We start from the raw sequence: 14,682 nt of genomic DNA, 5'->3' as shown, positions 1-14,682 counted from the left end.
AGACAGACAGAAAGAAGGTCTTTTGCATGGCTTTGATTGTATTTGGGTTATGTTGGATGCTTAAAGTTTTGTGCTCTTCTGCTCTTACGGAGGTCTTCCTTTTACTCTAAATGTGGCCAAATGTGGCCAATAAAGTGAGTGCAAGGGCAGGTGTGAGCAGGAACAGTCACCGTCCTGCAGCTCTTCTGCACAGACCCGACATAGAGGGTCCATCACAGGGAGGGCGCAGTGCCCACGGGCGCGCACAGAGCTCCCTTTCTTTAAGAAAAGGCAAAGGGGAATTCCTTATGGTGGATGCTGCAGCGATGAGAAGCCTTTTCATCCGGCTGTTTTTCAGAGTCTCCACTGGCTGCGTTAATTACAGGGCCCGGGGCTGCACTTTGAGCTCGCTGTGCTCATGCATGCTCTTGAGAAAAAGCCGCGCATCTGATTCTCACGACACAGACGAAAACCACACACAAATACGCACGCGCGCGCACATGCTCGCGCCCGCCTGAGCCCGCGGAACCAGTCAGCCAGCTGCTCGGGGACATTCTTGTCCAGTCTTCTGCAACTTCGTCTTCACAGACAGCAGCAGCCAGTGACACCGAGGACGACGTGAGCTGGTTTTAAGACGTGGTTGTTTTTTGTAAATCTCCACTTAGCCCAGCAGCTCAGGTCAGAGGATGTGGAGCGTCGCTGCTCCTGCCAGACCTCAGTGAAACTTTTGTCGGTGAGCGGAGCGCACACAGAGGGGAAGAGCTGGACCCGCAGCCCGTGTGTCGGTCACCGGAGAAGATGGGAGACTTCCACTAGGCTGTCTCCGAGAAAACATCATGGCTGTAGACGGTAGGAAGGTTGCACTTCAATATTATTATTAATAATAATAATCAGTAACTCTTTTCTAAATAGTCCGAGTCGCATTCCGCGGAAATCTAAAGCACGCTGATTCCATTACTTTAACTCAATACTTGCTAAACCAGTTTATCTGTTACGTAAGTGGCCTCAGCTGGAAAGAGCCCCCTGAAATAAAGTGCAGCTAAATCTGCCTCCTGCTACATTAAATCTATTAAAAACAGACTCTGTCATATACATGCATTCAGACATTATAAGAATATTATACATAAGAAAGGAACAGAAGGGGGTCGCTGATGGTCAGTGACATAGTGCTGAAATGGACAGCGCATCCAGCATCGCCACTATCAGTGTGACTGTTGCTGTGGTCACTTTCCTGCCTTGGCTTGCTCTTAATTGAATTTACTCCCAGCAGCTAGCTTCTGAAGTCCTGATGTGCATATTTCTGATAGGTAAAGATGTGTGCCAAGTCAGAATTTTAAATACCCCAAATAAGAGCTTTAATTTAACGTATAATCATCCAAAATACAAGATTAAAGATATTGCAGGCAGGTCACACACTTCATAATTTGTTTAGCAAGGATTTTGATCATGAACGCGTTTCCTTTCCAGTACTGGCACTTTTTAAAGAGAAGGTTTTTTTCTCCATTTGAAGGGAAAAGGCTCTGACAAATAGTCTTAATTATGCATACTACATCCATGAAAGGGGCACATTTGTGTTTACAGCGGCAGCCTGGGTGAGTAACATTCTGAAGGAGGGTTCGTACATGCCTCGAGTAAAACCTCAAAGAAACCAAAAATCGCACACCAAGTTTTATTCGTAATAACCTGATAGTGCTGGTTTGCCTTGATGATTGCAGGACGCGGCCTGGCTCCGCTCTCGGTGGGAGATGGTGAATGACAGAAAAGAGAAGCACAAAGCAGGAGAAACGAAGGCACCCTTTCATCTCCTCAAAACCTCGTTTCCCCCTGACAGCCTCTCTCGTTCTGTCCTCTTTTCAAATTCTCTTAGTCAACTTAAGATATTGAAAATGCACATTAGCGCGCACGCAAACACAAGCTGCACACGGAGCTTCAAACGTGGTAAGAAAATCCTTCCAATCTGGCACATGAATGTGTAATGACCCGTGGCTTTCTGCCAGAATCTGTGCCAGTAACAGCGTGTTTACTGTAGTTGCACACTCTTTAATTACTGGATGTTGGGAAGCCACCTGCTGTTGAGTCAGTTTGGATATCTGCCTGCAGGCCTCGTCCTAATGATGAGAAAGTGGCTTGTCTCACAACTCTACAAGCTTTTCACAAAGTAATTGTGGTACCTGAACGCTGACTTCCAGGATTTATCTAGGATCTTGTCCAGGCTCAGATAACTAACTCAAGCCTGGTCTGTGTCAATAGAGCAGCTCCAAGCAGGAATTTCCTAATGAGACCATTCCTGAATGGCAGGTTGTCCATATGGTTTCAACCCTACCTTTTGTTTCCAAGTCATGCAGAGAGAGGGAGTAGGGAAGTAGTCCCATGCTGTTTTTACACTGTCAGCAGGTCTGGCCTGTCTAATCATTATACCTCCTCCCTTTATCTCTCCAGCTGCATCCAGTTTCAGTTTCTGCAGGCCAGCTGTGGAGTACAGGGCTCTGCCCGAGGACTTCAAGCACCAGCTGAGTCGACGGACAGGTGGGAACCTGACCTGGCATGACGGCCGCGGACAGAAAACAGCGGGAGGCAGAACAGTGAAGCTGCTACAGCAGCCGGGGACCGAGGCCCTGCAGGTATTGAGCACCTACATCACTTCAGCATGTCAAAAAGCACACCTGGTGCATGTTGTGATAATCCCCTTAGGTTTTCTTATTCTTGAAGCTCAGGGTGATATCTTTCTTTCTGCCTAATTAAGCTTGATGAGGTTTGCCACAAATCCAGAGTTAGGAAAACCTATATATTTACTTTGAAATTCTAATATGTTAAATATTAGTTTCATTGCTAAAAATTTACCAAGAAATGTAAGAATGCAAACCTAATCAAAGAAAAGGAGAAAGGTCCTGTGCCGATAGTTTCTCAGGTCAGACATTGAAACCTTTAATCTTTCACTCATTTTAGAGTTTTTTCTGATACTGCAGAGAAAAATAATGACAAGTTTCCGACTAAAGTTTTTCACGTGAACTATGTGGCTATCTGAAAACACGGCCACCTGTCTGGACATGATTGGCTGGTTGCAGGCATGACTGCTTAAACTAATGGTCACAGATATGACTGTAGAACAAGCTGTGGTGAAACGTAAACAAGAGGGCCAGTCAGAAAATCAAGCATCATCATTTCAGCACCTTTAGCCAAATAAACAGACTCTATCTGGACATAGATGTAGAGCTTCTTGTAGGCCATACCACAGTCTATGATGTTACAATCATATTTGTCCCAGTGGCTTTGCTGATCTGTGTTGAAGGCATCAAAATAAATTTGTGTGGATTTATACACTTTTCTCTGTATCTGATTCCAAATACATTGATTTTTGTAATACGATTCACTCTGTTACATGGAGATAGCCACCTCAACGCACCGTGGATGACTGACTGGATCACCAGGTGTTGTAATAACATGTAACATCCACAAGGACTCAGAGATGACCAATATAAAAGCCTTACTTTATGTGTTTATGTAACGGAGGCAGTGCATGTTAATGAACATTAGCAGGAAAATATAAGATAGTTTATTTAAGTAATTATGCTGGATTAATTTGGATCCGCATCCCCTGGGTAGCTTGCATTTAAAAGCACACAAAGACTCACAAAGTCAAAAGAATAATCCAAGTCCTGCATCATCCAAAGTTAAAAATGACTATAGAACTGGTTTGTCACAATCTGCTGCTTGAAATGTGGCTTAAAAGTAGGAATTCTGCTTTATTACAATTAATAAGCAATTGCAATATTTAGTTCTTTTTACTGACAGCACAGTTGATGCCAATGAGCTACCTCACAGTCACCTGTGTTTTTAAGCATATTAATATTTTTAAAATCCACTAAGATCAAAAGATTGTTGTTGTTATTTGAATGCTACCAGGATGAAGTGAAAATTACTTTTCTGAAAATCAAAGCTTTTAGTGGCTTTTTTGAAACGTGTTTGCACTGAATAAAGTGTTGTTCCACCTGTTAGTGACCAGGTAGCAAAATCTTTTAACGTTGCATTTTATGATGTTAGATAACTTAGTAGAATGACTTTTAAAGGTTAAATAGAGTTCATTTTGAGTCCAAGATACTTAAACTCGTTTACAACGTCATGTCCTCGCCTTGCAGTGAACACGCTGGAGTGTGTCCTCTCTGCTGGTTGTTTTCTGCACATCATACACACTGTTTGGTATTTAGTAAAAGACATAATTTCGTAAGCCAGTCCTGGACCTGAGCCAATGCCTGTGCCTGGGAGATTTTTCAAATTACTAATGCATCAATATGTTTAATAAATTGAGGGTAATCCACATCTACATAACTTGTCAGTATAATAACCATTTATAGCCATTCAGTTTCCATGGCTATTTAGCACTGTTGTATTTCACTAAAAATAACTATTGTGATTTAAGTAAACTGCACCCATGGCGATATCAAGAAATTAGTGGTGTTATGTGTTTCTGGTTTTATTTTTTATTTTCCGTTCCACTGACTTCTTGCATGCAGACATGAAAAAGTTGCACTGCTCATACGAGAAACTGCTGTGTTTGTTGCATTAGCAATATATGAGCACATGCAAAAACCCCTGCTGCCGTTTGGCAGCTCTCCTCTCAGATTTCTACTTGGAAAAGTCTGAAATAAAAAAAACTCATAATCTGACAAATGCAGCCAGTCATCATCTATTGTTGTAAATGGACACTTTGTTAGTAGAGAATGAAAGTTGCTCTCTCCCCAGCGGGTTGGTGAGCTCTAACAGCCTTTTAGCTTTAAATAGCACAGGTCTTCCAATGCTCGCTCTGTGCTGCACCACCACTGTGCTTGTTGACTGAGAGCAGAGAAAAGCTGAATTTATTTTGATCCTAACTGCCTGATAGTATCCAGCCTGTATCTGTTGTTTCAGGATAATAAACAGTTAGCCGTTTCTATAGATCTTCTCGCGTGAAAACGTCCTCATGTCTACTTCCACTAGTCATTCTATTCCAGTATAAATTAATAGTTTTTTGTTATCTGATACAGCATTGTCTCTTCACACAGCCAGTTTGGGCAGTAGAGACAATCCATTTATACTGTAAGCTGGCCTCATTTAAAGCTCTTGGTTACAAGTCAGAGAGCCCATGCCTTTGTCTTCACCCCATGAAAGACTCTTTAAAAGGCTGTTACAAGCTGAAGCTAAAGCTGCAAACATAGAACTGGGCTGGGCTGATAACACAGTTGTATGCATTGCACGGTGTCTTTGCTTCAATCCTCTTGGATGCACATAAAGTAGTGGTCTGTTTATTTTTGTCTCGACGCACATGAACTTAATCGGTGTTGTGTGTCTGTGCTGCATTGTAATGTGTTTACAGTATTTTCACTTCCTCCATTGTTAAGTTTTTCCACTTACTTTTTTTTTGGCATGCTGTTCTCGTATTCACTCTGTCAGTATGCATCTCTGCCACCTCTCACAGGCATCCAAACACTCATTATGGTCTCTATAGTGTTTTTATACTTCACGGCTGTGGACTCAGAGTAGCACAGTACATATAGTAACCGCTGAAAGGAAAATTATTTGGAATGTTTTTGGTAATGACTTCATAATTTATGTGTGTGGGTTTGTTTTTTTTTTTCTAGTGAGAATATAAACTATATATTAACTTCTGATTCTAAACTGGTGCGCTTAATATGCCTTAATAAAAGGTCTTTAGTGTTAGTATTCCTCAACTTGTTTAGATTTATTAATAGAACCAGTGAGAAGAGGCTTTGGTGCATGTGTTTACTGAGATATACTTCTTAAGTTTTGACCCTGAGTAATACGCCCATATTTGAGGTTTTAAAATATTAAACTACTACTGCAATAAAAGCTTCACTAAACTAAAAATTAAACAATAAGAAGCCAGAGCTTAAAACACAATTTAAAATACAAATAATATGAAAAATATACATAACTATACATAGAAATACATAACTTTTGGTCCATATTGACGTGATAGCATCACACAGCTGCTGCAGATATGTTAGCTGTACATCAATGATGTGAATCTGCTGCTACACCACATCCCAAAAGTGCTCTATTGGATTGAGAGCTGGTGACTGCGGAGGTCATCTGAGTAGAATGAATTCATGTTCATGAAAGGATTTGAGATTATTTGAGCTTTGTGACACGGTGCGTTATACCCATCGGAAGATGGGTACATTGTAAAGGGATGTCAGCAACAATACTTAGGTATCAAGACTCACCTGTTTAAACTGCAGCTACAGCTTCCTGTTCTTAGCTGACAGGAGTGGTACCTGGTGTGGTCTTCTGCTGCTGTAGCATATGTGCTTTCAAGATGTTGTGCATTCAGAGATGCTCATCTTCAAACCTTGGTTTTAATGACTGGTTCTTTGAAGCGGTCTGGGCACTCTCCTCTGACCTCTGGCATCAACAAGGCATTTCCTCGTGTGTGCGTGTGTGTGTGTGTGTTTGGTTAAGGTTAAGGGTTAGGAATTCATTTTTGATGGTTAGGGTTAGGGTAGGCAGCTAGGGAAAGCATTATGTCAGTTAGATGTCCTCACTAAGATAATGAAAACAAGTGTGTGTGTGTGTGTGTGTGTGTGTGTGTGTGTGTGTGTGTGTGTGTGTGTGTGTGTGTGTGTGTGTGTGTGTGAAAATCTCAGTAGATTAACAGTTTCTGAAATATTCAGACCAGCCTGTCTGGCACCAACAGCCACGTCATGCTTTAAGTTTGAATTTCAGCAGGTCGTCGAGGTCAAGTTGCTGCCATGTGATTGGCTGATTAGATATCTGCATTAACGAGCAGTTGAAGATGCATACCTAACAGAGTGGTCAGTGAGTGTATTTAAATTAGTCCTCAAGTGACCCTTACCGAACTAGCAGTAAATCATTGCTAGGGTTTTGCGATGGTTCTTGTTCTGCCTCTAATGGATCTCTGGCCTCAGAAAGTTTTACAACTCCTACTTTACATGACTGTGGTCAATTTTCACATATTCTGACATTTTACTGGGCAAACAGTCGTTTTATCCACAAAACGATTAATAATGAAAAATCATAACCTGCAGCCAAATTAGAAATGGAGCTTTTTGGGATTTTGGGGGATTGTTTTGCATATTGAAGGACGTCTGACTCATTTTATTTTTAATGAATTAAGGGAAATGTTCACTCCAAATCAAACAATGTTTAAAAAATACCGGTAAGTAGAAATCCTTTGTGCGATCACTCTGACCACATTTATTCATATACAAGCCAAACATGAGGGCTCGGGTTTTTACAAAAGGTAGGGTGTGAAGTGAGGAAAAACTGTTTGCTGCATAAATGGAAGTGATGCACTGAGATGAAAGATGCAAGTCAAAAGAAAGGAAAGGAAATCCAGAGGGTGAGAAGGAAGTCTAAAGATAAAAGCTCACCATAAAAGTATTCATGGTGCATTAGAAGTCAGTCAGAGCCAGAAAAATACTTGATTCAAACTCTGAATGTGTCTTTCTTTGTTATTTAGATCCCCATTAACTGCATTGCCACAGCAACAGTATCTGCAGCATGTCAGTGAAAATGATGCACATCACGTCCGACATCCCCTCTCACAAAAAGACTTGACAGTAAATCTCCCACCAGTGAGACAAAACTGTAATCAGAAAGCAGTAAACACTCTGAAGTAAAGCAGAATAGGTCACTTTCTTGATCAGCATCGCATGTTTTAGGAGAAATAAAAGTTTAATATCATTAGCTGCTTGATTTATTGTGTGAAAACTTCAAGACAAATTATTGTTCTTTGTGTTAAACAAAATTTACACAGGGGGGGAAACAAACCGAGTGCACTCGGCTCCAAACCCCAAATCCTGTATTGAGTGTTCAGCCTTGCCAAATACAAAAACAAACAGAATAATTGGCTTCTTGTTTATTGTTGGGGAAGAGCATATTCCAGCTACAAACCATAATCATCGTAATCTGAAAAATCTCACCAGGTGAGGCGCACACTGAGAACCACAATGACGTGACAGAAAGAATGTAAATGTCGCCCTGTGTGAGAGTAAACCACACAGGACGACATCATTACAAAGTCATTTGTCATCATGCACAGTTAAAACTCCTCTATGTCTTTAAAAAATTGTGTAACACTATATATTAAATTGCATTAAACAACTCAAAAGTGATTATTGATTTAAAACGTCTTGCAAAACCTTAATGTTTTGTTTGTTTCAGCTCACAGCTCGAAGCCCAGTGTCATTCATTCTCCCCAAAATTAAATAGAAGAATACTCACATTATGTAGCAGTTTTGTGAACAGGCCAAAGCCATTTGTATATTTCATCACAAATTAATTACTGATCACAAGAAAAGAGACTTAAAAATAAACAGGGTGGCATGGTGGTGTGGTGGTTACCACTACTGAAGGTCCTGAGTTCAAATCCTCCATCTGGCCGAGTGTAGTTTGCATGTTTTCTCCGTGTTTGCATGTGTACTCCGGCTTCCTGATAAGGAGGAGAATGGATGGATATTGTTGATAAGAAAAATACTTTCAGTATCTGTATGCTTGCACTACGCTCCGGTGTTAAAACCAAAAGCAAGCTAACTACTTCTTTTTTAGTTATTTCGATTTTTAGTGCAGATCAGCATTGTGTTATGGAAAGACTCAGCAAATTCTCCAGAGTCTGTGATTCATGCAGGAGTGGAATACTTTGTCTGTCCCGTCTGTAACAACTGAAAATAAAAATAAATAAATAAATAATAATAACAAAGGTCAATCAAATGGACCAATACGGCAAGGCCGTGATGATGTACTTGGTAAAGTGAATGCGTTGGACATCTTTCTTGGCCTTCAGACAGTAATTCTGATGGCTAAAAAGAAAAAAAAAGGAATTGAATACTTTCATTCTTCTGGCTATTATTCTTATTATTACTAATATTATATTTTAATGAAATTAATCATTACTGACATCCTATGGATCAAAAAATTGTTGGTGAAGTGATGGACATTGTTGAATGCTTAAAAAAATATCAAACCCACCGTTCTGGGTTCTATTTTGAGAATAATACTGTTTTTAACACTACTGCATCCTGACATATCAGCCAGACCCTCCTGCAAAACTTTTGCTCCACTGACTCTTGCACATCAGCCAGATGTGATTTTTTTTATCTCGCAAATGAACTGCTGAACTTGCTACATTTTTAAAAAAGTGATTGGCTGATCAAAGGCGCAGCTTGATTACAACTCCAGTTTTGCATCCTGTACATCTATAAGATAAAAGAGCTGAATCCCAACATGACACTGGCCTACATGCACGTCTTTGTGTGCTTTTTTGTTACTGTTGCTGCTGCATGTTCGCCACTCTTCTAGGGAACTTCACAGCTACACAGATGTGCCTACACTGCCTATACATATGGCAACGATCACCCCTGTGTTCTTTAATGAGGCCGAGACATGTTCTACCCCTGTAGAGGCCCAAACTTGTCATCTTTTGATGTATATAAGGCATGTGAAATGAAATGTGATACTCAATATTCATCTTATAATCCTCCCAGCAGATGCTCAGTTAATTGGCTGTGTGCACATGTTATGTACAGTGAATAAAAGACAGTGTGCAGATTTGTACACGGCGCATGATAGATGTGGGTTGTATGGATGCACAGCGGCAACAGCAGGCGAAAAGATTAAAAGAGCTTTAAGGTTCATTCAGGTTTTAAATGGAGTCTGAATTTTGTGCGATTCCTCTGGATACATTTTCATGGGAGACATCTACTAGAAGTCAAATGCCACCGATAACTGAATATCTTTGGCTGTTAATGAGAGATATGCCTGTGGTAGGTTATCTATCTCAGCACAAAGCGCATCAGTACAGTATGTCCCCTGTGTGAACATGTTAGTGTGAAGTTAAAGACTTTCTTTTTTAAGAGATAAATTAAAGGATACAAGTCTCTAGTGTGCACAAGGGAGGTAGAACTGGCCCTCAGCTAATTGAAGGATGATTCACTAACTCGATCCCTGGCTCCTCCTGTTGGCATGTCTTAGACCTAAATACTGAACCCAAAGAAGTGGAAGTAGTGTAGTAGTATATCTGTGTAGGTTCTCAGTCATCCAGGTCATGGTAATCTAAGGAGCTTGGAAAGAAAAGCAACTGCACTTCTTTATGTTTCTTGAAGACATTTCACCTTTTCAGTTGAACTGAAGAAGCTTCTCGGATAAGAGGCGAAATGTCTTCAAGAGACTTGAAGAAGTTCAGTTGCTTTTATTTCCAAGGTCTTTAGATTAGTGTAGTAATAGTGCAAAGGACTTTGAGTCGTTGAACAGATCTCACTTCTGAAAAATGCTGTCTGTTTGCTTATCCTAGTATCTCTATATTTGAAAAATCTCCTTAAGCCTCTTTTTCACTAGCACATGCTCAGCTTGATTCAAGTCCATTTTTGGGGTTTTGCATTAGGTGGTAGTACCTTGTACCAGGTTAAACTTCTTCACAAGAATCAACCTGGCATTTTTAAACACGGCAACAAGGGAAATGGCTGCAAACCGAGGTGCCTCATTCACCAACGCAAACACTTTTTTTCTACACTTAAGTGCTTTCTGTCTATCAATCACACACATTCATCAGAGAACAACTTGGGTTAGTATCTTTCCCAGGGATATTTGGCATGCAGAGTCGAGCAGCCAGGGATCAAACCACCATCCTGCCAGTTAACAGATGACCTGCTCTACCTCCTGAGCTACAGCTACGTCTTCTGTGGTTGGTGGCTGTAGATTTAAAGATTTAAAGTTTAAAATAATCCTTTTTTAATCTTAGACTGAGCATTGCTGTAGCCTATGTGTTCTTCTTCTGTTAAGCTATTTTAGCTACCTTCCCCTTTAAGACCAGCCTGTCTCTTCTGATTGGCTGCCCCTCAGAAACACATGATTTTAACAGCTGGTGGAAGGTTTTCTGTGCTCAAAGCCAGTGTGTGTCCTGGTAATAACAATATTATGTATATGCACTCTGTTTGACGTCATTTAGATTCAGGAGTAGAAAAACTGTCTGAAGTTGTGTATTTAGTGCCGTTTTAAACCTGAGATTTTGCTCTGTAAATAAATTTAATAAAGTCTGGAAACCCTTTTTGATATTTTTTGACCAACCATCTACACAGGTTCAGGAGTGACCTTTATTTATTTATTTTTTTAAATATATTTGTTTACTTATTTTTCTTCCTTCTTATTCTGTATACCTTGGCTGGTGTTATTTTGCATTGATGTGAATTGTTTTTCCTTTTAAACTTTTGATTACTTGACAGCGAACAGGGGTGTTGTTTGTTAGGGTGGGTTTTATTTTAATTTTTCTCTCCTTTTTTATTTTTTTATTTTTATTTTTTTTATGCTTTATACTTTTGTATTTCATTGTGAAAAATAATAAATATATTAAACACTAAACCTGAGATTTTGGTTTCACTGGGTTAATTTGCACATACTCTGACCTCATTATGTACAGCTTTACCCATGTTTGATGTGAACATCCGCTACTGCAGCAGTACACGAATGACAGAAATAAGGAAAAAAGCATTAAATGTCCCCTTATATCACTCAACCCTCTGCATTTATCTGTATGTTTTCCTGTCTGCCTTCTTATCTACAGTACCGCTCCAGTGACAATTATGGGATATATCACACGAGCCCAACACAGCCCAGCCTGATCCGTCCTGTTGTTCTTTGGTCTCAACAAGATGTGTGCAAGTGGCTGAAGAAACACTGTCCACACAATTACCTGACCTACGTGGAAGCGTTCTCCCACCACGCCATCACAGGTCTGAGATAGTAGAAAAACAGTACCACTAGTGAATTCATGAATTACAGTTTAGTTGTAAAAAATGACTTTGTCATCACCTTAAAGGCCGAGCGTTACTGCGCCTGAATGGGGAGAAGCTGGAGCGCATGGGTTTAGTGCAGGAGACACTTCGACAGGAGCTGCTGCAACAAGTGCTGCAGCTCCAGGTGCAGGAGGAGGGACGCAACCTGCAGCTGCTCAGCAGAGGTGAGGGTGTGTGTGTGTGTTTTCAGTCTTCCCAGTCCTTGACTTTGAATACACAGTTTGACATTTTTCACAAAATGTGAAATTTCTGACTCTTATTCCTGTCAATTAAAAATCAATTTTTAGCTAGCAGTGGTTTAGCTTAGCACTAAAATTACATGTTTTATGATTAAGATAGCTGGAAAAAAAATTTTGAACATGGCTCCATAGTTTGTGCTGCCGTCCCACAGCAGGAGGGTCCAGGTTCAAACCCAGGCAGGCAGGCAGGCAGGTTAAAACTTGCATGCTCTCTATGCTTGTGTGAGATTTCTCCACTCTGTTTTCTCCTGTCCTTGTAAAACCTGCTGCTGTAATTATGCCTGTGCCAAGGATACATTTCACTTCTTGGTTGAATAACACTGGAAAAATGTTGGTGGGTGTAATTCTGAAACAAAGGGGCTTTTCACATGGGAGGCATTCTGCTGTGTGTCCACCGCCACCAGCCTTGCATCTGTCTGGAGTCAGGGAAGTGTTATGTCTCTCTGTGATGTAAATATGAGAACAGCAATGTAAACAAACAACACTTACACAATAAGCGGGTTTGTTTTCATGTTTTCCATTCACTTTATTCAGATGAGACTACTGTAGTTTTAATATACAAAGCCCCACCCTGGTGGCCCACGGTGACTGGCCAGATGGAGCCTGAAACCAATGCATGGGTCAGCCCTTCTGTAGGCTTTGTTTCTTAAACCGATTTTTTGTTCACATGTCTGTGTACTCACAGGGGTTAAGTAAATAAGAAGTGGAGTTTGATTTTTGGCTTTTTCGATGTCTTTAAAATCATGCAGATTTTTTGTTCAAACTTCACATGTCTGTGAACTACACTAAAAGCACTGCGACTTCTCATTGAAAATAATTGAATGCTAGCAGTTGTTATAAGCCAACAGTGGAGTTTGATGTAACTTGGCTTTAAGAATAATGGAAAAGATTCGATGTCTTTAAATCATGCAGTGACGTTTTTAGTCAAAATTCTGTTCAAACTAAATCTAAGAGAGATAGCAGAGAGGATTTTCCTGCATGCTTGTATTGTTAGGATGGTTCCCATTTAGGCTATGGAACATAGCTGATGTCACAATGATGATAATAATGCAAAGTAGTTCCATGTCGACTTTTACTTGTAATAAACAAGTCTGGGCAGAGCCGTCATGGCAGCTGCACTAGTCGCATGTAGGATAGGCGCATGGTGCCTCTGTCACTTCCCAAAGACCTGCAGCCGGTGCAGATACTGTCTGTGGTAGATGTAATAAAAGGACAAAACAAACTCGACGTGGATGGGTGTGTGTTTGTTTGTGTATCTGTTTTTTGTTTTTCTCTCTTTCGGGGACGGTGTGTCCTTTTGCTAGAGTAGATAACATGTTGTGCTTTCTTTGTGCTTTGACCTGTGATCTTATCTTTTCTCCTGTTTGTCCCCTTTTCTATTTTCTTTTGTATTCTCTTTACTTCCAGCTGTCAGCTCAGGCATTATTGCACTATTCATATATAAAAATAATTAAATAAAAATAAATTGGCTAGCAGAAGGAGCCTATGCACAGTTTATAGTGATCCTCTTGGCAAAGCAAATATGTTTGGCACATCAGTGCATTCAGGCCATGATTCTGCTTGCTGAAGCTTCTAGAAAAGAAAGGTTTAAAAACAAACATTAAACAATTATTGTCACATTTTGAGAATTTTGATATGAATTGGTATCTTCTGATGATATCCCTTAGACACATAAATGTTATATCAGGCCTTGTGGCATGTGTCTCTTTAGACTGAACAGAAATGTTTGTGCTAATTTTTGATGCTCTAATGAAAGAAAAGCAAAAACTAAACAATAAGCAGTCTGTTTTTAAAACTGACTAAATATTCATTGACTGTCCTGACAAAACTAAAAGGTGATGATAGTTTGAATTAATAATCCTTTGGAAAGCTGCCAAAAGTAAATTGTATTTGCCACAGTTTGTGTTACTGTGTTGTTGTCCTAAATTATCTGACTGTTAACTCTTTTTCATGGTACTAACAGCTCAGTAACGGCTAACTTACATATATTCCTGATTTGTATCTACAGAAACCGTCAGACCTCCACAGTGTTGTTCAGATGGACTTGTTTTGTCTGCAGACTCCCAAAAGATAAAGTTAAAAGGCATTCATGAACCACAGCACTGAAGATAACAGACTCAAGACATGACAAGTATGGGAGTATTCCTGTCAGTTGAAATGCAGAGAGCTGTAATATTGAGTTTTATTGTGTTTTATAATTATGTTGTGGAAACATTACAGTTATCAACAGAAAATAAGCCTTTTGTACAGTTCTGACATTTATAACTAACTAGAACAGTTTAATCACTTGTAAATTCAGAGGTATGGATTAGACGGCCCAGCTCCCACGCAGCAGTGATGTATTGTTCCAATAACCAGCAGGGACCAACACAAAATCTTTGTCTATACTTATCTGTAACATCGAGCGATGAAAGCTTATTATTGCACCTCTAAAAAAAAAAAGCTTTAAAAACTTGCTGTTAAAAGTTAAAAAACATATCTGAAAAGTGTTCATCCTTCTGTGTTTTGCAGGGTCCTTTGGAAGGATAACCTAGCTGGATGATGGAAACACCGGAGTCAGAGTACATATAATCATGTAACGTGAAATGTGAATCAGATCTGTAGGATATGTGCATCCGGTGAGCTGTGGTCTCCAGAATAAAGCTGTTAACTGGAAGTTG

At 40.0% G+C, this 14,682-nt stretch overlaps 1 protein-coding gene across 1 annotated transcript; it reads left to right on the top strand.

Moving 5' to 3' along the window:
• Positions 1-237: 237 nt before the first annotated feature.
• On the top strand, positions 238-14,678 carry samd10a (sterile alpha motif domain containing 10a). The gene is made up of 6 exons (XM_031735913.2): positions 238-828; positions 2,419-2,600; positions 11,552-11,720; positions 11,807-11,947; positions 14,031-14,153; positions 14,534-14,678. Exons 1-5 carry the CDS (start codon positions 816-818, stop codon positions 14,126-14,128), a joined length of 603 nt encoding a protein of 200 aa, XP_031591773.1. The 5' UTR covers positions 238-815; the 3' UTR covers positions 14,129-14,153; positions 14,534-14,678.
• The last annotated feature ends 4 nt before the right edge of the window (positions 14,679-14,682 follow it).

Source organism: Oreochromis aureus, linkage group 20, assembly GCF_013358895.1.
Source record: "Oreochromis aureus strain Israel breed Guangdong linkage group 20, ZZ_aureus, whole genome shotgun sequence".
Classification (NCBI taxonomy): domain Eukaryota; kingdom Metazoa; phylum Chordata; class Actinopteri; order Cichliformes; family Cichlidae; genus Oreochromis; species Oreochromis aureus.
This window is presented reverse-complemented; position numbering and strand designations above follow the sequence as displayed.

Excerpts from the sequence above, each read along its gene's own strand:
- samd10a (XM_031735913.2), top strand. Across the intron at positions 2,601-11,551 it reads CGGGGACCGAGGCCCTGCAG|TACCGCTCCAGTGACAATTA; the intron begins GTATTGAGCACC and ends TCTTATCTACAG. Across the intron at positions 11,721-11,806 it reads CTCCCACCACGCCATCACAG|GCCGAGCGTTACTGCGCCTG; the intron begins GTCTGAGATAGT and ends ATCACCTTAAAG.